At 39.5% G+C, this 21,692-nt stretch overlaps 1 protein-coding gene and 1 pseudogene across 1 annotated transcript in view; one reads left to right on the top strand and one right to left on the bottom strand.

The window, feature by feature from the left end:
- The window catches only part of AKAP6 (A-kinase anchoring protein 6), a 353,091-nt gene that overhangs the window by 196,010 nt on the left and 135,389 nt on the right, over window positions 1-21,692 (bottom strand). Inside the window, exons 9-10 of the mRNA XM_063090114.1 lie at window positions 15,171-15,267; window positions 13,872-14,035 (exon numbers count right to left, since the gene is read on the bottom strand). Of these exons, the coding sequence (XP_062946184.1) occupies window positions 13,872-14,035; window positions 15,171-15,267 (261 nt within the window). The remainder of the gene's footprint in view (window positions 1-13,871; window positions 14,036-15,170; window positions 15,268-21,692) is intronic.
- LOC134371743 (keratin, type II cytoskeletal 8-like) lies at window positions 16,737-21,652 on the top strand (annotated as a pseudogene).

Raw genomic sequence — 21,692 nt, 5'->3', positions numbered from 1 at the left:
TATCTTCAAACTCTTTTACCTGATTTCCCTTTTGTGTATTAGCCAATAGAGAATAGTCATTAAGCTTTTTGTGTACAACTGAGACTAAAAGAATCTGTAGATAATGATAGAAGATGCTATTTGTCAAAGGTCTGAAGTGGGAATACAACTGAAAACTACTACACAATTGGATAAAATACAAAAGTAATTACAAAGGAAAGAAAACACTCAGAACATGAAATTTAGCTTTATTCAGTGATATCTTTGTTCACATCACTGTTCTTTTTGTCCTATATTATACAGTTAATAATTCTTAGCTTCCAACCAAAAAAGAGGGGAAATTTTTAATTACGGATTGACAGTAATACAAAGTTCCCACTTATTAGGAAATGAGATGATTTCATTTCCTTCTAAAATGCAACAGAAATGAATAGCATCACTATTCAATGATAATCTTGAAAAATACATTGTCTTTGCTGTTCAGTCATATTAGTTTAATTTACTTGAGAGAAAAAACATTGTGACACAAGGAATTTACTAATGACAATGGGTAAGGGGCCCAGATAGCTGTCATTTTAAACATATGTAGTCCTTAGAAGAGTTTGTCAAGAGGAGGAACAACATGTGATCAGACAGGTGGATCAGCGGAAAGGCACTTAGGAAGTGTACAACAAACCAGGTTCTGGACCCTCCAAAGCTTTGAGTAATGGGGAACATTTCAGCACATTAAGCTGGTTGGCGCTACCCTATGACACTCAGCATCACTGATGCTCTTGAACCTGTTTAGCATCAGAATCATGAGTTCATATCACACTCTTATTAGTCTCCTTTCAGCTAGAAAAGAAGTGAAAGCTTTGGTGATGAGAGGTTAACAAGGAGAAAAGAGCTGAGACTAAGGAGTTTTTAAAATTCCTCATATTCCAGAATTACACAGCCTTCGGGTTATGGATGAACTTCAGAAGGTTCAGATAAGTACTGGAAGTTCAATGATGTTGATGAAACTAAACTAATTCCTTTCTAGTGATACAGCTAGGCCCCAAATTCCCATTAGAAATGAATCGTTTTACTGGTTTTAGTCAGATGGAACTATGCAGTGAAGTCCAGTATCCCCCCCCCCCATCTATCTAATGACAGCCTGAATATATAAAAGAGGAATCAAATGAAAGACAGCAGAGAAATAAATTCAACCAAGCTGGTTTGGAAAAATGCATGAGTGTTTGTGTTTGTGTGGGTTTTATAGAGATTGTGTTCCAGAAAAGCAATCCAGGCCATCTTACAGAGCAGAGCTCCCCAACCCTGTATTTCCTAGAAAGATCTGAAAGAGTATAAACCATATTATGTTAGCTAAACCTCATTCATCATTTCTAGAAGGATGTGCATGTACACAGATTACAATGGATGAAATATAATATGTCAGAGATTAAACTTTGTTAGAGAATCAAATAGTGGTATGATCTAGTTCTGTCCTTTGAATTTATGTCAATTTAGAGACCTTTACCTTCTCAGGTTCCATCTCACCTAATCTTGTTACAGTGCGTTAGAGCAAAGACTTCAAATTTCATCAACCAGTGTGCTGTTCAGCTACTAAGTCACATCAGATGCTTTTCGTTTCTTTTAAAGAAGCAACTCAGAGAATATCCTTTCAGCAAGCCTGCTCAAACAAAGACTTAAAAGACTCTAGTAACCTATTAAAACAGTTAACCAACTAGACTCACCTTAAGAAAGTATAAAAATAATAATAAAGTTAATGTTTTTCTTTTTTTATGGTATGAATTACTAGTTATTTTGGGGAAAAATAGGTGAAATGGTTCTTTTAAAGGTTAATTTTATTTTTTCTAGGAACTCATTTTTAAATTAAAACACTGATTGTACATATTTATGGGGTACAGAGTTATACTTTAATACATGTATACAATAAATAATGATCAAATCAGAGTAATTAGCAAATTCATCATCACAAAAATTAATCATTCCCTTGTGATGAGGACATTTGAGCTCGTCTCTTCTAGCCATTTGAGAACATACAATAAATTATTGTTAGTTATAGATGCCCAGCACTACTGTACACCACCAGAACTTATTTAGTAAAAATAAATAATCTAGCTGTAATTTTGTGTCCCTTGACCGATCTTTCACTATCCCCTCTTTCCAATCTCTAGTAACCACAATTCCACTCTCTGCTTCTAAAAGTTCAACTTATGTGTTGTCATTTTTTTAGCTCCCACATATGAGTGAGAACATGCAGTATTTATCTTTCTGTTATCGGACTTATTTCACTTAACGTAATGTCTATCAGGCTTATCCATGTTGCTGTAAATGACAAGATTTCATTCTTTTTCATGGCCAAGTAGTATTCCACTGTGCATATATACCACATTTTCTTTATCTTTTCATCTGTCAACTAACACCCAGGTTGATTCCACATCTTGGCTATTGTGACTAGTGCTTCAATAAACATGGGGGTGCAGATATCTCTTCTGTATGCTAATTTCCTTTCCTTTGGATAAATACCTAGCAGTGGGATTCCTGGATCATATTGTAATTCTATTTTTAGTTTTTTTAGGAGACTTCATACAGTTTTCCATAATGGCTGTACTAACTTATATTCCTACCAACAGTGTATAAGATTGTTTTATTTACAATAAAAAGCGAGGTGCAAAGGAAATGGGAGAGAAATATAGAAAGGAAGAATGGATGGTAAGATGGGATTGTGCCATTATTTACACAGCTTCGATAAAGAAAGTATCATGAAAGATGAGCAGATAATGTTAGGTTCTGTCCTTAGCTTTAAAAAGAATATTATATATCCAACAAATAAAATTAAATAAAATATATTTTAAAACTCAAATAATGTGTAAAATGAGTCACATGAAGACATTTAGGTTATAGTTGCTGCCCCAAGGAGTTTGCAGTCATGGTAGAGTGCAATCACCTTAAAAGTTAACTGTAAAAGACATAAAAGGAAATAAGAAACAACAATGAAAATGGTGTCATGAGGCTGTGTGTGATTAATGACCGAATGCATGGTATGTACAGTAAATGCAATACAGTTTACAGATGTGAGCAATCACACAGGACTGGAAAATGGTAGGAAATCTCTGTTAAGAGGTTGGGATTTGAATCCTACTCTGTTCTGCAGTCCTCCCTCACCCTCGACCCTGCCTCTGTTCAAGCAGTTGTTCCACTGATGCATCACATTGAATTTGCCTTCATTCTAAATCCTTTGGCTTCCTTCCCTCTTGACTGTTGCTTACCACCGACATTCCTCCTTGCTCTCCTATCTCAGAAGATGTATCTTCCTTTTCTAAAACTCGCAGCTCTACCTGATTCAGTTCCTCTTTCTCATCTGAATCATTGCTCCAATAATATTCATCTGCTTCCTTGTACTTGTTGAAACTATCTTCCTCAAGGGTCCCTTTTTCACTAATCCTATTCGTCAGCCTATACACATGCTAAGTTCACCCCATCCCATGAAACGTTCCTTTGACCTACAGTGCTACTATCCCGTGGCTGTCAATTACAGGTGGCAGAGGCTAGGAGTTTCACTGTTGAGCCAGTAGATTCTCACTTAATCCCCAGTTTTAGTATGGCACGCCTGCTCTCAGCTATCGTAGGCACTTCTCAAACTTCTACCTCTAACTTACTCTCACACAATAGTCTCTTACTTGTTAATATCAACTTCCGAGGCTATAGCTATTAGTTCCATGTGAATTGCCAAACCTACAGCCTCAGCGCTGGTCTCTACTCCAAGCTCCAGGCTTGCATTTTCAGCTGCGTGTTGTATGTGACCATGTAAATTATTTTTAGGCTTCTCCTATTCCTAAATCATTGTCCTCAAACTTGCTTACACCTTGAAATCACCTGATGAGGCTACAAAAATATCTATGCCCAGGTTATGCACCCACATATTCATATTAATTGGGCATCAAGGTCACTGTACTAAACAGAGTTAATTATCTTCCCTTTCAAAACTGTTCCTTATCAAAATGTGTCCGACCTTAGTTAATGGCAACACCATTGTCTTAACTGCTCATGCTCATTCCTTTAAGTCATTGTTAACTCTTACTTTAGCCCTCTGTCCCCTAGAAATCAAATTCAATTATTTCTTCTTCGGTGATATCACTCTCACTTTTTTCTTTATATTATTTATTACAGCCACTGCTTTACTGCAGTTGCCTGTAGTTACTGTACTAGTTTCCTAATTCATTGTCTTGACTTTCAGGCTTTACTTTTTCATCCTATCTTTGCCATATGTTTTCTATGGCAAAATCCAATCATTAAAAACACTCATGGCACACTAGTAAAACACAGCTCTTCAGCCCGATAGTCACAGCTCTTCAGTATATAGCTCAAAGCCTTACAGACTTTCTTTTCCACTAGGTCCTCATTTCTTTCCATAAACACACAGACACTCCATACTCAAAACAGCCAAACTATTCACCATTCTCTAGATTTTCCTCATATATTCCCTTTTCCATACTTTTGACAATGCTATTTCCTCTGCCTGGAATGCCCTCCCTCCAATACCTTCGTACGACAAATTTAGCTAAGTATTAGAGACCTCCACAAAATCCATCTTCTCTTGTGGGGGTTCAGGGGAAGAAACTTCCCAGAGCCCATCAGATTGAAATAATGTGTCTCCCCAAATATCCCTATCTCTATATGCCTTATTATAGTATTTAACACACAGTCTGCCTTAAGTTAGAATTACATTTGTGTGTATCTGTCTCCACTGCTAGGCAGAGAGCAAGGACAGGTACAATATCCCATCCAGAGCTATGTCATCACAGTGTAGTTACATATCAATATTCATTCATTTTAAGGGTAGATAAGAGCAGTATAGATAGAAAGGGAAAAAACATGAGAAAAAAGGGGAAAAATGCATTTGGTGGATAAAGTAGAATTATGAAATGAAACACTGACACAAGTCTTAACTAAGCAGGTGGAGTCAAATGACAGGCTGTGGAGTTTGGCTTTTACCCTGTCACAGAAGGCTTCTTTGTTTCTGTTTTTCTGTAGCTGCCCAGCATGGGGATCTGAACCCTTGACTTTGGTGTTGTAACACCACACTCTAACCAACTGAACTAATCGGCCAGCCCTTGTCACAGAGGTTTCTGAGAAGACTATCTCAATAAACATGATTATCTGATATGTGTTTGGAACTTAAGTTTTTTTCATCAATAAAGTGAAAACAATAACAAGCATTAGGACTCCTAGCATTCTTAGGAAGAATGAATGAGACGGTCCAGGTGAAGGCTTGACATGCACCTAGACCACAGTAAGCCTGCTGTGAATGCTAACCCCACTAATAGATTATTAGAGTATTCAAAAAGCTCATGGAAATATTTGCATATCTTTTAATTCTGTTTTTTCCGTGAACCTTTTGAAGTACCTTCGTATGTTGTTATATAAATATACACACTCACAATAGTTACACAATAATATCTAGGACATCAAAGGTAAAGAAAGTTTTTCTGGCTTTGATTTCCAGAGATTGAGAAAGGAAAGAATAAGTGAGAGAGAGAAGGAGAGAGACCCGTGAAAACATGAATGTCCATGAGACTGACTTGGGCCACCTGTGCAACCGATGCCTCCACATGACAGCTGAAGCAGTGGTTTCTAGCACCTACTACATTTTACTGGACACATACTTTTTTCTTTTATCAATCTCCTACTGTTCCTTCTCTCTCTCTTCCTTTCTTTCTCTCCTTTCCCTTGTCTCTTGCTTTAGGCTTTTTTCCCCCTCTCCCTCTTCTTACTCAGTGAGGTCCATGGCCTTGCTTAGCCCTACAGGCTAAACAAGTGTTGGCCTTGCAGACCAACTTAGTATAAAGATGAGAAGCCACTGCTCCAGCCTAACACAAAATGGCCTGAAAGCTGCAGTGAGATGGATCCCTGAGCTCTGGCCCGGCAGGACCTCCAATCTAGTTAATATTTCCTGAGAAACATTGCCCTTGTAGGTGCAGTGGGAGGTAAGACTGGGAATGTTCTCTGAGTGCTAGTGGCAAAGAGCATTACAGTACCTTGAAAAAGTATCTGTCTCTGGTAGCATCACAGCTGCATAAAGTGCTATATTCCAACTGGATTCCAAAGAGAAGGAAAAAGCAAAATGTGGACATCTCAAATGCCTTTTGACTTCACTGGCTGGGAGAGATACTCTGGGTGTGAGAACTGCTAAACAAGTGTTTGGAGTACAGTCATGTGCCACATAACAATGTTGTGGTCAACAACCAGCCATACATGTGATGGCGGTTACATAAAATTATATACTGTATTTTTACCGCATCTTTTCTATGTTTAGATACATAAATATAAATTGTGTTGCAGTTGCCTACGGTATTCAGTTCAGATATATAGCCTAGGAGCCATAGGCCATGCCATATAGCCTAGGTGTGTAGTAGGCTATACCATCTAAATCTGTGTAAGTATGCTCTATGATGTTTGCATCATGATAAAAGTGCCTAACGATGTATTTCTCAGGATGTATTTGGGGTGTTGAATGCAGGTGTGTGTACATTTGACAGCTGCTGTTTTATAAGAAGTCCTAGGCGACTCAATAAACACAAGCACCAGAGCAGAGTAATCCCTTTAGCAGGCTGGGCTCTCTCCATCTCAGCCCACTCCCCTGCCAGAAACAACACATTTTGGGAAAAAGTGTAAATCACACACTGAGGTAATTGTTTCACACTTTCAAAGAATTTACTTATTAGTTTTAAAGCATTTTTTAGAGGCAATTCTGTATCTTGCTTTCTTTTTTGTACTTAAATACTTAGAGGTTTTTAAAAAATGTTGACCTCCGCTATATATCAAAAAGCCTCTCTAATATATTATCTTTAAAATAGATCAGGCTGAGGTACAAAATGTGAGTTCTACTAATAAAAGATGGCTGCTTTTCATAGAATATAAATCTGTATCCAATATCATACATCTTTGCCACTCTAGGTATCATAGATACAGAGATAAGGCAATTTTGGACTAAATAGGAAAAAAAGAAAACAACCTACTCGAGTCAGTGACATTTCCCTGTGTTGATAAGAGACAACAAAGAATTTCACTCCCAAATTCTCGCTGAGCCAAATGTTTCCAAATCTTCAAGGCCACCAGCAATGGAAGTATAACATGAAAAAACAAGATAAGCTATAGTCTTAATGTAAAATATAGACCATAATAGGGCCAATATTTTTATTTTCTCAATCATTTTTTCAGGCACCTCATTAGAGTGGCAGACTATTTAAAAAATTCCTCATTTTGGATCACCCATACATCTGATAGTATGTAAATTTAAGTGCCTCAAGGAGATTAGAGGAACCATTCTTTATTTTATTCTATCACAAATTTAGTAACCACACTGATCTTCAAAGAAGTAACTCACTTTTGTTTCTGTCTTTCAAAAAACACTTTTGAAGCAAAGTTGCCCTTCTCATAACAAAAAAAGGACTATTGAAAAATCCACAGTAGAAGAAAGAGCTCTCCCTAGGTACTGCAAATCAGACCTATGTTTATATAGTTCAGCAGGAAAGGAACTGAATCAGATGCCTGCTTTTACCAAGAGTTCTGCACAGAAGAGGTGGAATTGGTAATGCATTTACCACTCATTTGCTTGCATCAAGAACCCCATCGCATTGCAGTCTGCCAACATCCTAATTAGGGTGATCTGAATCTTAGGTGATCTATTATTCTAGATCTAAGATAGCCCAAACTACGTTAGACAAGATGTTACAGTGTGCTTACACTGAAATGATAAGGCCACTGAGCAGGAAAGCATGTCTTCTCTCATGTCTGGCCCAGCACTGGGCAGAGTTTTCTGTCAGCACTCAATAAATAATGGCCAGGCCTTTGTTGTCTGTCTTTCCACTACTTTAGCCACAATTTAATCTAACTGTATCATTTCTGGTTTCTTTTGACAACATGTACCTGTGCCCTTCACTGCATAAGGAAGACAGCAAAGTGTCACAAGTAGTTATTTAGATGTGTCTTGGTATCTGCAGGACTAACGTGTAAGTACAATTCCCATTTATTATCTTAATGCTGCTTCTGAAGATCCTATACTAAAGAACATGCTAACTACATAAGATTCTGAGCCAGAAAAGAAAAGAATGCAGAGACAATTCTTTGTCTTACTAATGCTTTGGAAGAATCAGGGTCAAATTCCACTCCAGGATAATAATATCCAGTTGCACTATTACCCACGAGGCACCATATAATGCAGAGAAAATATCTTGCAAAAGTACTTTCCAAATTGGCTCCTTTATACCCCTCCAGTTAAAAAAAAGTTACCCATTATTCATTAGCATAGATACTGGGTTAAGACTTGGGCATCTGGTAAACAAACAAAAACGTGTTAATGCTGGACTTGCCCTCTCTTAACATGTAAAGAAAGTTCAGGTTGTCAGCGACATACCCAAGTCAAAGGCCATGCAGATGTCCATTCTCAGCCAGTATCTAAAATTGTCATTTGTAGGGCTGAGCAAACATGTTTAAGAAGTGTCCTTAAGCTTACTCTCCTGCTGTTGTTGAACAGATAACATTGATGACCTTCATAGTACAATAGCCATTTCCTAAGGATGATGACTTCAATCTAAGAACCTCAAAGAAGGCAGATGAAATAAGCATGATCCTAGAGTTCAAAGCTGCTACCCTCTGCTCCTTTCCACTAAGGAAATGAAGATGTTGGTTAGAACCCAGGCTAGGTCACCCTTGTAGTAACTGTAAAGTTTTCTGAATTTACAAGAAAATATTCTCTGTTTAGGAAACTTACTGTTTTGTTAAAAAGGACAAAGAAACTGTTGTTGCATGCTTTCAGTGATGCCAAGTTTGCTATGTCATGTGGGGAAATCCTGGCCTCAACTTGAACACATCGCGATGGTGAATGCTCCATAGGTGAAGAGTAAAGAAACAGAGGATGAGAGAATTTTTAAAAAGGCAATGTGCAAAATTTAAGAATGCTTTCTTGCTTTCAGGATTTTTGTTTTTTGCCTTGAAAGGTCAAAAAAAGAATGGAACCTTTGTCAGGCATTAGATATTCACTGTGTTTTGAAATCCCTCCAGCTATATACACCATTTTAAAAATTTAACATACTGAAAGCATAGTTTAAGGTGATAAACCTTCACCAATCTATCTTAAAATAAAATACATAATTACAAACATATTTTCAATTCTTGGGTATGAGTGTGGAAGCTCTGTTTCTAGAACTGGTGAATTCTGTTCTCTATTTCCATGTATAAAAGATCCCACAGTCCTGGGAAAACACTTTTTTAAAAAATGAAACACAACAAATAAGGCGTGCTGCCGAGTCCTGGGGGAGAAGTTTCCCAGAGTCTTTGAATTTCCTCCTATCCTCCTTCTTTACAAGATTTCTAAGACCAAGTCCTTTTCTGCAGTCTCTCAAACAAGGTAAAAAGGAAAAATACCCGCTAGATATATTCCCTAGATTTTCTATTATGCTTCTCAAGCTCCCAGTAGCTTCTGAAGTAAACCTAAGATGAATTCCGGAGTTATATTTATTATGTTTTAATTTTAGTTCCTCTTTTAGGTCTAAGATAAAATAGATGATCATAACTGCCATGCCTGGAGATTCATTTCACGGCACAATTTGTACATGACCTGTGCAAGGTTATGTCATGGAAAGAGGCTGACATGATGGATAAGAAGCCAAATCCAGCTTTTAGTCTCGGAGAACTTGAGGGTAACCTATTTAAGCTTGTCTTATTTACTGCAATATGGCAAAAAAAAATGTTCTGTTTAAACAGTATATGTTAGACATATTCTGTATAGAGACCTCATTATGGCTTGGATTCTATCAATTGGAGACATAAGAGGAATTATTACTGGAATCACTATTCATTAAAGATCGTTTTTCTCATACTGTGAGCCTCAGTGCAGACTGTGGCAACTGGCCTAATCATCGTCCACAACATGGTCTCAGGTTCCAGCCACACCACACCTTTTTACACCTCTTGGTCTTTGCACCTGCTGTTCTCTCTGCCCATTATTTTCACCCTGGTAAAAATCCTTTGTACCCCTTATTTAAAACATCAACTGCCCTGTAAACCTTTCCTTGATACCCCCAGGTAGGGTTAGATGTTTTCTTCTCTGTATACTCACAACACTTTGTACCTTTTTCTATCAGAGTATTTATCAGATGTACCATAATTATTTGTTTATTGTCTTTGTTACCAGAATATAAAGGCTTGTACATTTACCCTTATTTAGGATTTACTATGTGCCAGGCACTGTTCTAAGCACTTTAGGTATATCAACTCTTATAAATCTGCATCACAGCCCTTTAAGATGGATATTATCATCACTTCCATTTTACAAATGAGAAACCTGAGGCACAGAAAAGTTTAGTAATTTTCCCAGGGACACACAGCTAGTAAGTGCCAGTCATTGAACCCAGGCAGTCTGACTTCAGAATCTGAGCTTCTGTTATTCTGTGTGTTTGCCTCAGTGACTAAGGGAAGCAGTTCATAGACATTAATCAAATAGAAAGAATGATTACCCTGATTTCTCCATAGTTTCCTAAGCTTCAATTTAGAAATACATTTTCTTTGTCTTAAATTGATTTTACATTCACCCTTGAGTATGGATGAGTTTATTTGCCCAGAGAAAATTCTTCTCAGACTGGGGAAGAAAGAGCTAGTAGGAAGGTGGAAGGCCTGGTCTGCTAGCTCTGCCACGTCAGGGTCTCAAACTCAAGCGCCTCCTTCAGGTTCTGCACCTGTAGATCCCACAAACCTCTCCTCACAGCTGCTTTTAGATATGCTATATTGTGCACGTAATGTAACATGAAAATGCTGTGGAATAGAAATACCTCAAAAAAGAAAAACAGGCATGTTATTTTTTTGTTAACTGATGTAACTCAAGGTGTTTTCACTTTGGGAATGATTCAAATAGAGAGGTTATTTGGGGTTTTTTTTGTGTGTGTGTGTGTGTGAAGTGAGGCATCTAAATCATTAAGAACCAGATGTTTTTATTTTTCCTCCTAACATGTGAATTCATATCTCAAGTCCCCTCAGCTCAAATTGTCACCTATTTTACCTTTTAAATCACTTTTTAATTCTCATATTTTACATGTATTCTTTATTTTTCTGTTTATAATAATTCTTGCTCATTGTAGAGATTTGGAAAATTCAAAGATATTTAAAAATATGTAATTACATATGACAGGTCTCTTCCAATTTTTAAAATTCTCTTCTAAAACATTTTTAACAGCTATGTAACCTTTCATTAGAATAAGATGTAGCATAATTTAATTAAATAGTTGCTATTTTTAAACCTTTCAGTTGATACCAATTGTTTGCCATGTTAAGCAACTTCCTGTTGTATGTACTGCAGGAAAAGGGCCTTCTTAATACCTGTTACAGTGGTTCTCGGGGAGCTTGCTGGAATGCAGATTCTGGGGCCCACCGAGGAGGGTCTGATGTGGTCTGGGAAGGGGCTTGGGTGGGAAGGTCCTTTTTCTGAGAAATGCTGATGTTGCCTCTCCTTTGATAATACTTTCTCCATACTGGGTATCTTCATTCCATCTCGATACCTACCTACAAAATGAGCTGATTTAAAAGTGTCAATTTTAAACTGGCCCTGGTGAATGGAGTCACTCATTTTCAATGTAGCTTTTATTAATTTAGGTGATCTCACCATCCGTTCAGTTCCTCTTTGGCGTCCCCCTGCCATTCCCCCACCCTCCATCCCCCCAAGCCCCATAGTACAGCCAGGATTTTTAAAAAACCCACAGCAGGTTTTTTATACTGCAACTCAGCGATGTCATTTCCCTGCTTACTCCAAACCCTCCCCTTGGCTGACAGCAGGCCACCCAGCTTCCCCAGCACACTCCTTCCTCTCTCTAATCACGCCAGCCTGCTCACAGAATGGCGCTTCCTCAGAGAAGCCCTCCCCGATGCCCTGATCTACATCACTTCTCCTGGGCCAACCTCTTGTCACTCCCTTTTCTTTCCTTTCACAGCACATCATGGTCTGAGCAGGCAGGATCGTCAGATTAAAGTCAGTCTCCCCCACTTCACCACAAGTTGCATGAGACAGGCACCGAGGCTAATTGTTCGTCTCTAATACCTGGCACCGTACTCGGCCCTGAGCAGCACCAGGGAGAGGCAGCACTCTAGGTGGTGACAAACATGGGCTCTCAGACCAAAGGGCTCAGATTCAAATCCCACCTCTCCTACTTAGTAGCTGTGTGACCTGAGGAAAGTTACTTAACCTCTCTGTGCCTCCATTTTCTCCATTTGGGATTATCACAGAACTACCTAATGAATTTGTTGTGCTAATTAAATGAGAGAATACAGAAGTGCTATAGAACAGCATACAGCAGGTAGAATGCACCCGATACAGGATAGCTTTTAAAAAGCAGGCACTTAGCATATTTTTGTTAAATGAGTCAAATACAACTGAATTTTAATTGTATCCTTTCTCATCATTTTTCCACCCCACCACCACACAGCCAAAGCATTAGCCCAATCAACTTCTCTCTGTAGCCTGCTCCTGAAATTAGCTCCACGTCAGCCCTGAGCAGTCTGCTGAATATGCTCTCCATTCCATGTTACTAGTTCCAGCTTTGATCCTTTCATCACATCCCTTCCCAAAATATGTGCTCATGTGCCAAGCCACCTCTCTTCCTTTCGTCTAGTATTTCCTGAAATGTGACCTTCTCCATGGAACTGTCTTTAAGTGGAACTGAGCTCATCATTCTATCCTCTGTTTCCAACAAATAATTAAAGGTGGTTGTTTGAGGTTCCAGAGCTGTAAATCATCTCTTTTCACTGGCTGCATAGGTCTCACTGGGGGTTGGTTGCAGGGCTGGTTGGATTTCTGCTCTGCCTGCATTTAAGAATGTGAGTCTAAGAGGGCAAAGTGTTTGTTTAACTTGCTCTGTATACATTTAGCACAATGCCAGTCCACATGGATGCCGAATGAATGTGATGTGATGATGATTCACTTACTTTGTCCATGCCAGGAAGAGAAACCATGAACTCTTAGATCTGTTTTGCTCATGTTAAAATACGTTTTGATGCTGAGTCTATTAGGAGACTGGTTTACTGCATTTACTTTCACAAAAGAGCAAATACAAAAGGGAACGATTGCATGAAAATATCAAATTAATAAAATTATTTTCCACACTGTGAGTCCAAAGATACCTTTAGAACAGTGGCACTTTGTACTAAATGTGCTCATTTAAAGTTCAATTGCATATATTTTATGGGTTATTTTGTATATCTAAAATGGATAACCAAAACATGTCAATACTCATTTCTAAAGTACTTGTTGTATTCGGTGCATGCACCATTATGGAGAATTTACACTCAGAGCAAAAAGATTTGTAGCAAAGCATATGACCTTCTTCCCACTACAATGACCATCCCCTAATTAGGCAATGCATCTGATAGTCATTAACAGGAATGAGATAATGAATCACTTTCTCTCTTCTTTGTTAATTTGCTGTAACCAAGCGGCTAATGGATGTCAGAGCTGAGTGATTGCACTGATTATAGTGATTTATAGTTGCAACAAAACAATTTAAAACCATTCTGATTATTCATGTTAAAGATGCTTTATGTTTTGTTTACTAAATGTTTTATGTCCCCCTTTCTCTCACCCCTAAAGTACTGTCCCTCTCCTACCCTGCCACTTTTCACAAAAAAAAAAAAAAAAAAAAAAAACCTTTTCCTGGAAAACTTGAAAGTTGTAGGCTTTTTGGGGCGGGGGGGAAGTATTGTTTTAAAAACTAAGCCATTTCATTTTGTTTATATAGAGGGAGATATATAAAGTTTACCCAGTAGAAACGAAAAGCCTTAGGGGTGGAAGGAAAACTTCAGTGGTGCCTAGTTCAAAAGAAGACAGAAATAAGAGGAAATAAGGCAGACTTCAAGCCACTTACCTTGGGGCTTCCAGTCCCTTCCTCATCCTGCGCAGACACATCAGTAGCCAGGATCTCGGCTTTGATGGTATCCAGAGCCCTGAGAATCCAGCTGTGTTGCCGTTTGATTTGCCTCTGCAGCTCCTTCCATTGACTTGCAATCATCCGCAGCATGTCCTTCAGTCCTTCTCCAAAAGAAGGGAAAGCACAGGTTGTGGACCTGACTGTGTCTTTACCGTTATTATTTTTTATTTAGTAATTAGGTGGCTATTTTCAAACAATACACGTATTTTTAAATGATCATTACCATCACATGCCATATTTGCATTTGTCACCCAGAGTAGAGACCAGCAATTCTTGCCACAAGGCATAAGGACACAAAAATGTGTTAACCACATAGATGCCTGCTTTAGAAATTGACCCTAGACTTAGTGAATTGACTGAAAAAAAAATGCATGTGGAACAAAAATCACGATGTGTAAAAATTATTAACACTATAACTTGACATTCCAAATAAAAGACCCTGTAGGTATCTGTGTAGAGACTTTGTAACAATCAGAAAGATGTAAGGAAATAGGTAAAGTCAGTTCAATGAGAAATACAGTAAATGGGCCAGAATTAGGACAGCAATCTTTAACACTGGCACATCCAATTAATGCTGTGTTTTTCCTAGTTAGCTGTAGTAAGATCAAAGTAGGAGCCAAACTGTAACTCGTCTTATCCTATGGGTTTCTATTATCAGGATAAGTATAACCAAATGACAAAACTATTTCTTATTTATAATCTGTTCCTCATAAATACATTAATACTGGGGTAGGAATTGGTTGAAGGCCAAAAACTCTAATGCAAAGATCAGCAAAGAACATGCAAAATGTTCATGTGTGTGAATTGGCAGGGAAATAATGAGGTATCTTTAGACTGCCTGCCTTATATCTGTAATGATATCTATAAGTACCCCAATGCATATGCATTATAACTATATGCACAATTTTCATTCATTATCTTAATGTTATTTCCAGAGCATCTACATCAAAAAGCATGTCAAAGTGAAGTTCTCAGGAATGTGATTTCAATTGAAACTCAGGTGAACAGCAAGCCCCAAATAAAATGAACAGACCATTTGGAGGCAGTATTTCATCTTAGAAGTATCACAGCATTGTATGCAGTATATGAAACATTTATAAATCTTGAAGGTCAATCTGATAATGTAAATATTAATAATACATAAGGAAGTGAATATATGCAGTAATTTACAGCAATGCTTCTTCATTCTTAATAGTCGGAAGACATAAAGACTTGCAATATTTCAGGAGGATTTACCTGCTTTGTGAGATGCAATAAGCTCGAGAAGTTGGTGTCCTTCCTCCTCCACAGCTTCCTTGAGAGCACAATGACTGTCTACATTCAACTTAAAACTCTGCAAGGAAAAACATGAGCATCAAACCCTGGCAAGACAGTTGCACATAAAACATTCATACAAAATTACTTGCTATTTTTTATCAAGAACCACACAGCCCAATTTACCCAATAGACAAACTAATTTGCAATACTAAAAGCTATTGATATTTCAGATCTGGGCTCAAAATGTTTCCATTAGATTAGCAATGTGCATCTGTTTGGAAACAGCTGACAAATCTAGAAATTCATTAGGTTTTTATGAAAAGTCACATCCCGTAGGCTATATCAAGAGTAGCAGTGTTCTATAAAATACATTGAATTTCTACTAGCACATATGAGCTCTTTTCTTCATTTTTTTAGAAATGTTAGTGATAGCTCTATTTATGGAACCATAAAAAATTGGCAGCATAAAATATATTAGCCTTATGTGCACATATATAAATCCATTAATATAGCAGCGTTTGATTCGGCTCTGCTTCTCACTTTTCACTCAAACCATAGAATATAGAGGTGGATTATGTGCTGTATTGAGGAGTTAAATGGTTTTCAAATCTTGGCTTTTTAAAAGTTTCTTCCTTGTAATGTGGCAATGCTTTACAAATGAATACATCAAGCACATTAGGGGCATTTTCTGGTCATGATAGTCATCTAAAAGACAAAAACTGCTATCATGGTTGAAATCCAACTCAGGGCCATTTCTTCTAGGAAGTCTCCCCTAATGCCTTTTGCGGAGTTAATTATTCCCTTTTCTCTGATCATTATACTGGTTTATACTGCAGACTTTTTAATATTGTATGCTGCTTTATTTCTATCCTCGGCTACGAGGATAGAAATTATAAGTAATTTGAAGAATTGCCAGTTTCACGTTTATGTCCAATTCATGTCACATACAAAGTGTTCAATATATGTTTGCAGGAACAGTGGATATCTGTTGAACTTGATCAATAACACTCTCTAAAGGGGAAGGACTCCATATAAATATTTCCAGAAACACAGATGGTTTTCCAAAGATTTTTCTCTCTCTGGAATGTTATAAGGCATTCCAACTACAGAAGGTCCAATGTGGAGTAATCATAGTAACCAATCAGTTGAATTGCTGGTTAGTCTTCAGGGTGAAAATTCATTACTTGACTCGACTATTTGGAATAAGCATGGATTTTGAAATGCTGTGTGCCAAATTTTGGTTTCTTCATGATAGGGTTCCAAAATAAACAACATCTTTCGCTCTCACTAAACATTCATTGAGCAATAGTTGTATGCACGGTACTATACTTGGTATTAAGAATATTTGATAAAAGTTTGAAATGATACAGTTCCAGTTAGAATGTAAGTTAGATTAAGGAGATTAACCAACCATAACTTGTGAAATCAGGTGTTCATTCATTTATTCATTCATTTAGAAATCATGAATTGTGCCTGTTCTGTACACTGGGCTGGGTAATAGAGACCTAGGGGGGTATAAAGCATGGTCTTGGGCATCAAAGGGCCATGGCTCATGTTACTAGGAGAAAGAAGTGCAGCCTGAGTCAGCTGGGATCTTCAGTGGTGAGTCTGGGCTCTCTTTTTCTTAGCAGAGAAAAGGGGTCTTTTTAAAGCTCAGAAGACAGAAACAGAATGATCAAAAGGGGACAGAGACATGCAGATCAGGCCTTGAAGTATAATGATAAGAATTTTTACTAAAAAAAATGACTCCAAAATGATAAATCATTTCACCTGAATAGAGAAATAAGGTACAGTAAAGTTTCAGCCAACATAACAGAAAGTGACAATATTAGGTTTCCCCAAGGGTAACCTTGGGGACATTTCTTGTCCTCTTTCAGATATAGGTATTTGGTTGAATAAAATAAAATATGGTAATGTATGGGAAGCCAGATGCTTCTGGTCAATAATAAATTAAATATTTATTATTTTATATAATCAAAACATGCCTGGATTTACTTTTATATGACTGCCATGGAAATCCTCACCTCTGAAGCAAGGCAACATAGAATGAGATACACATATGTTTCAGGGAGAAAAGACAGGGAGAAGAAAAACACCTGAGATCAACCCAAGAGCACCAAAATTTGGAAAGAAGCCCATTCTAGAAATTTCCTCATAACAGTAAATTTAACCTAGCGCTCTTTTTGACTCCTGTCTACTTACAACAGACTTGTGTTGAATGGCTGATAATCATGAGCTTCCAAAGAGGTGCAACAGGCCTACGCCTCAGAGCAAAAGAGAACCTAAGGAACTGTAAGTAGGTTGGATAATTTGACATAATTGAAGCCAAGAGTATAGAAAAGATGCAGCTGGAACTGGCTCTGCTTCCAGATGATGTGGAAGCATTTGATTAAGAAATTGGAAAAGATGAGGTATTCATTATTAGGAAAAAGATAATCTGATAAGCTTGCTGCTGTAGAAAAGAACCATTTAACATAACTATTACCCAAATGATACAATATTGCTTGATTTTCAGGTGCACCTATTAACCATTAATAATATCAACCAAGGAAATCACAACGGGCCTTTGAGAACGCAGCTGAGCAAGCACATTAACAAAATTGTCAATGAAATTTCTGGATCCTCCGAAAGAATTCTGTAAGAAACTCTCCCCATTTTGCCCCCACCTCTTTGCTAGGGAAGGAAGCTTAGACAAAGCTTCTTCTTTCCTTGAACTCAGTACTTGGATACATTTCTTCAGCAATGCCTTATGGTGTATAGTCCCCCTGAAACGTCCATAGTATTCCTTGAAAAGGCAGGGCATCCTCTGGAGATGGAATTTATGGCAAGAACATTGCCATAGGCAGATACCACAGTCCTATGGCACTGATTATGTGACATTCCATAAATATGAGTAATCTGGGTCCCAGGGGACACCAGATCTTTTTTAGTATCTTTAAAGCAGCATGTAACTGAATGAATAGAAAAGAATAACTAAAGAAATAAAGAAATGCTATGACCTACATGAAGCACTAGATTATCCGAAACATGATACATCCAAGGTCAGCCAATGGGCATTTCCATTACTGCAGCCTCTGGCACCATCAGCTTGTACAGATCTAGGTGTATTACTCTTTGTCAGGACCCAAATTTGGGTATGCCCACTGACTGTACTTTGGTCATGATCAGATCTTACAAAGCAGATAAAATAATGCATCTAACCCTATTCCATTCAGAGTTCCAAATAGCCCACTTGAGGGAGTGTAAAGGTCATATGGACATGAAATGAGACCAAGTAAATATACACCTTTATGGAAACAAAACAATAAAACAGAGAACAAATTCAAAAGAGAGCATAAGCATAGATATGGATCTCCTGGTACAGGAAATAGTGGGAAAGATCATAATAATATTCAAAGCCTTAAATATCCAAAATGGTTCATTCTTAGGAGCATCATATAATGAACACAGATTTTCAATTATCCCACAGAATACTGTTAGTGTCTGCTGGGTCCACTGAGTTCCATGAGTTTTGTGATGTTTGTGAACAATCAGAGAAGCCAAAAAGAGTTATTGAGTTTTTCATGACCTAATTTTAGGTTTTTCTTAAGGCATAAAGTCACTCAACAAATATTTATTGAGCACTCACTGCCAAGCCTATAGATACAATAGTTAACAATACACAATCCTGGTTCTCAAGCAGCTTATATGAATTGTCTGCTGAGCAAAAGAGATAAGAAAATAAGTAGCCTCATATGACCCAATATAGAATGTGTAATTTGGGTTTGGTGGATAATAGAAAGTGGAGCCTTAAGCAAACTGAACAGTGATATGCCTTGCCCAACGATATTCAAGTTTTTCGTTTTGTTTTGTTTTTAACTGAAGTATTATGCTGGCCAAGCAAAAACAAGACTGTGGGCTACATTCCATATGCGTGTGATGAGTGCTGGATAGTTGCTGTGGGGGCCCATGCTGGGGTCCAGGCTCAGCAGAGCCTGGCAGGGAGCTTGTGGACAAAGAACTGATTTGTACATGGAATTGGAGGTCTCCTGTTTTGTAGCACGAAGCAAGGAACCGTGAGCAGCTCAGTGTGTCGGGTAAGCAGGGGAGGTGGCAGCTGTGGCTACACAGAACTTGGCCCCAAGAACCATGGAAGAGTCGTGGAAGAATATGCCAGTGACATGAGAGAGTGACTGGTGCAGATCTGTGATCTAGAAAGATCTTTCTGGCCATTGTGTATACAGTTGATTTTAAAAGGACAGACTGGAGACAAGGAGGCCATTTAGGAGGCTGCTGCGGTAATATAGGCCAGATGTTTCTGCATGCTCATATTTTTTTTAATTAAAAAAAGGTATGCTTTTTTCTAAATGAATGGAAGAAGGAAAAATGGAGAAAATCTTCTTTTTAAGTGTTTTTCTCAGTGCGTGAGAGCAGCATGTGCCAGAATTCAGTTCTTTGGCTGTTCTGATGATAAATACCAGAGGTTATTAGTCAGGAGTCTCCAAATGTGAAAGACATATTGAACTGATGAACTTTTCCTCCCACTGTCATTTTAAAGAGATGGTGTATATGCTGATGAATAAGACACTTGATGACACGTTTTCTTCTCACAAAAGATTTTTACTACCCTAAGAAAATGAAAACTTATCTTTTTACAAGGGCAGGAGGAAGAATGTGTGTTGAGTCAGAAAAGCCAAGGCTGGAAAAGTCACCTGCTACCTGCCTCAGGCCACCCCCACCCCGGTTCCACTCTGAGCTGTGCCCAGCACCTCTCTCCATCCTCACAGGGGCCCCTGGCGGGGAAGGAAACCACGATCCCCTGCACAGAGCCTGGCAGTTTCTCTTCTCCTCTCCACATTGCCATCTGTAGCAGATGGTCAGATGTCCCAGCCCTAAAATGTAAAACATGCCTTCAAAATGCCATATGTACCAAGAATTGGAAGATTTTTGAGTAAACATTTCTTGAAGAACCTCCTGGTCCCACCTAGACTAGCTTCTCGGCTCCTTCTTGAATCTCTACCTGGTTTGGCCTGCCTGCCTCCACTCCAGCCTCCACCATATCCATCAGGGTGACCCAGAAGTCCTACAAGGTGTCCACCTCTGGGTCCCGGGCCTTCAGCAGCCACACCCACATGAGTGTACCCGGTGCCCACATCAGCTCCTCGAGCTTCTCCTGTGTGGGCAGCAGCAGCAGCAGCTTCCAGGGTGGCCCGAACCTGGGTGGGGGCTATGCTGGGGCCGTCATGGTGAACCAGAGCCTGCTGAACCCTGTAAATCTTGAGGTGGACCCCACCCTCCATGCCGTGCACACCCAGGAGAAGGAGCAGATCAAGACCCTCAACAACAAGTTTGCCTCCTTCATCGACAAGGTGCGGTTCCTGGAGCAGCAGAACAAGATGCTGGAGACCAAGTGGAGCCTCCTGCAGCAGGAGAAGACACCGGAGCAACACGGACAACATGTTCCAGAGCTACATCAACGAGCTTCGGCGGCAGCTGGACTCACTGGGCCAGGAGAAGCTGAAGCTGGCGGCAGAGCTCAACAACATGCAGGGGCTAGTGGAGGACTTCAAGAATAAGTACGAGGGTGAGATCAACAAGCGTACAGGGGAGGAGAATGAATTTGTCCTCGTCAAGAAGGACGTGGATGAAGCTTATATGAACAAGGTGGAGCTGGAGTCTCGTCTGGAAGGGCTGACGGGTGAGACCAGCTTCCTCAGGCAGCTGTCTGAAGAGGAGATGCATGAGCTGCAGTCCCAGATCTCGGACACATCTGTGGTCCTGTCCATGGACCGTAGCTGCTCCCTGGACATGGATAGCATCATCGCCGAGGTCAAGGCCCAGTATGAGGAGACTGCCAACCGCAGCCAGACCAAGGCTGAGAGCATGTATCAAATCAAATATGAGGAGCTGCAGAACCTGGCTAGGAAGCATGGGGATGACCTGCGTCACTCAAAGATGGAGATCACCGAGATGAACCAGAACATCAGCTGGCTCCAGGCTGAGACTGACGGCCTCAAAGCCAGAGGGCTTCCCTGGAGGCTGCCATTGCTGACGCCAAGCAGCATGTGGGGAGCTGGCCATTAAGGATGCCAACACCAAGCTGGGCAAGCTGGTGGCTACCCTGCAGCGGGCCAAGCAGGACATGGCACAGCAGCTGTGCAAGCACCAGAACTCCTGAATGTCAAGCTGGACCTAGACATTGAGATCACCACCTACCACAAGCTGCTGGAGGGCAAGGAGAGCATGCTGGAGTCTGGGATGAATAACATGAGTATCCACACGAAGACCACTAGTGGCTACTCAGGTGGGCTGAGCTTCAGAAGCCTGAGCTACAGCATGCCCTCCTCCAGTCCACCGTCAGCCCTGGTGGCAGCTCCAGCCCCTTCAGCCGCACCAGCTCCTCCAAAGCTGTGGTTGTGAAGAAGATCGAGACCTGTGATGGGAAGTTGGTGTCCGAGTCCTCCAATGTCCTGCCCAAGTGAATGGCCCCTGCAGCCCCACCCGCCTCCTGCGGCTGCCCCA

The sequence above is a fragment of the Cynocephalus volans genome, chromosome 3 (assembly GCF_027409185.1).
Source record: "Cynocephalus volans isolate mCynVol1 chromosome 3, mCynVol1.pri, whole genome shotgun sequence".
Lineage (NCBI taxonomy): Eukaryota > Metazoa > Chordata > Mammalia > Dermoptera > Cynocephalidae > Cynocephalus > Cynocephalus volans.
Note: the sequence above shows the minus strand (reverse complement) of the source record. Positions and strands in the feature narration are given on the sequence as shown.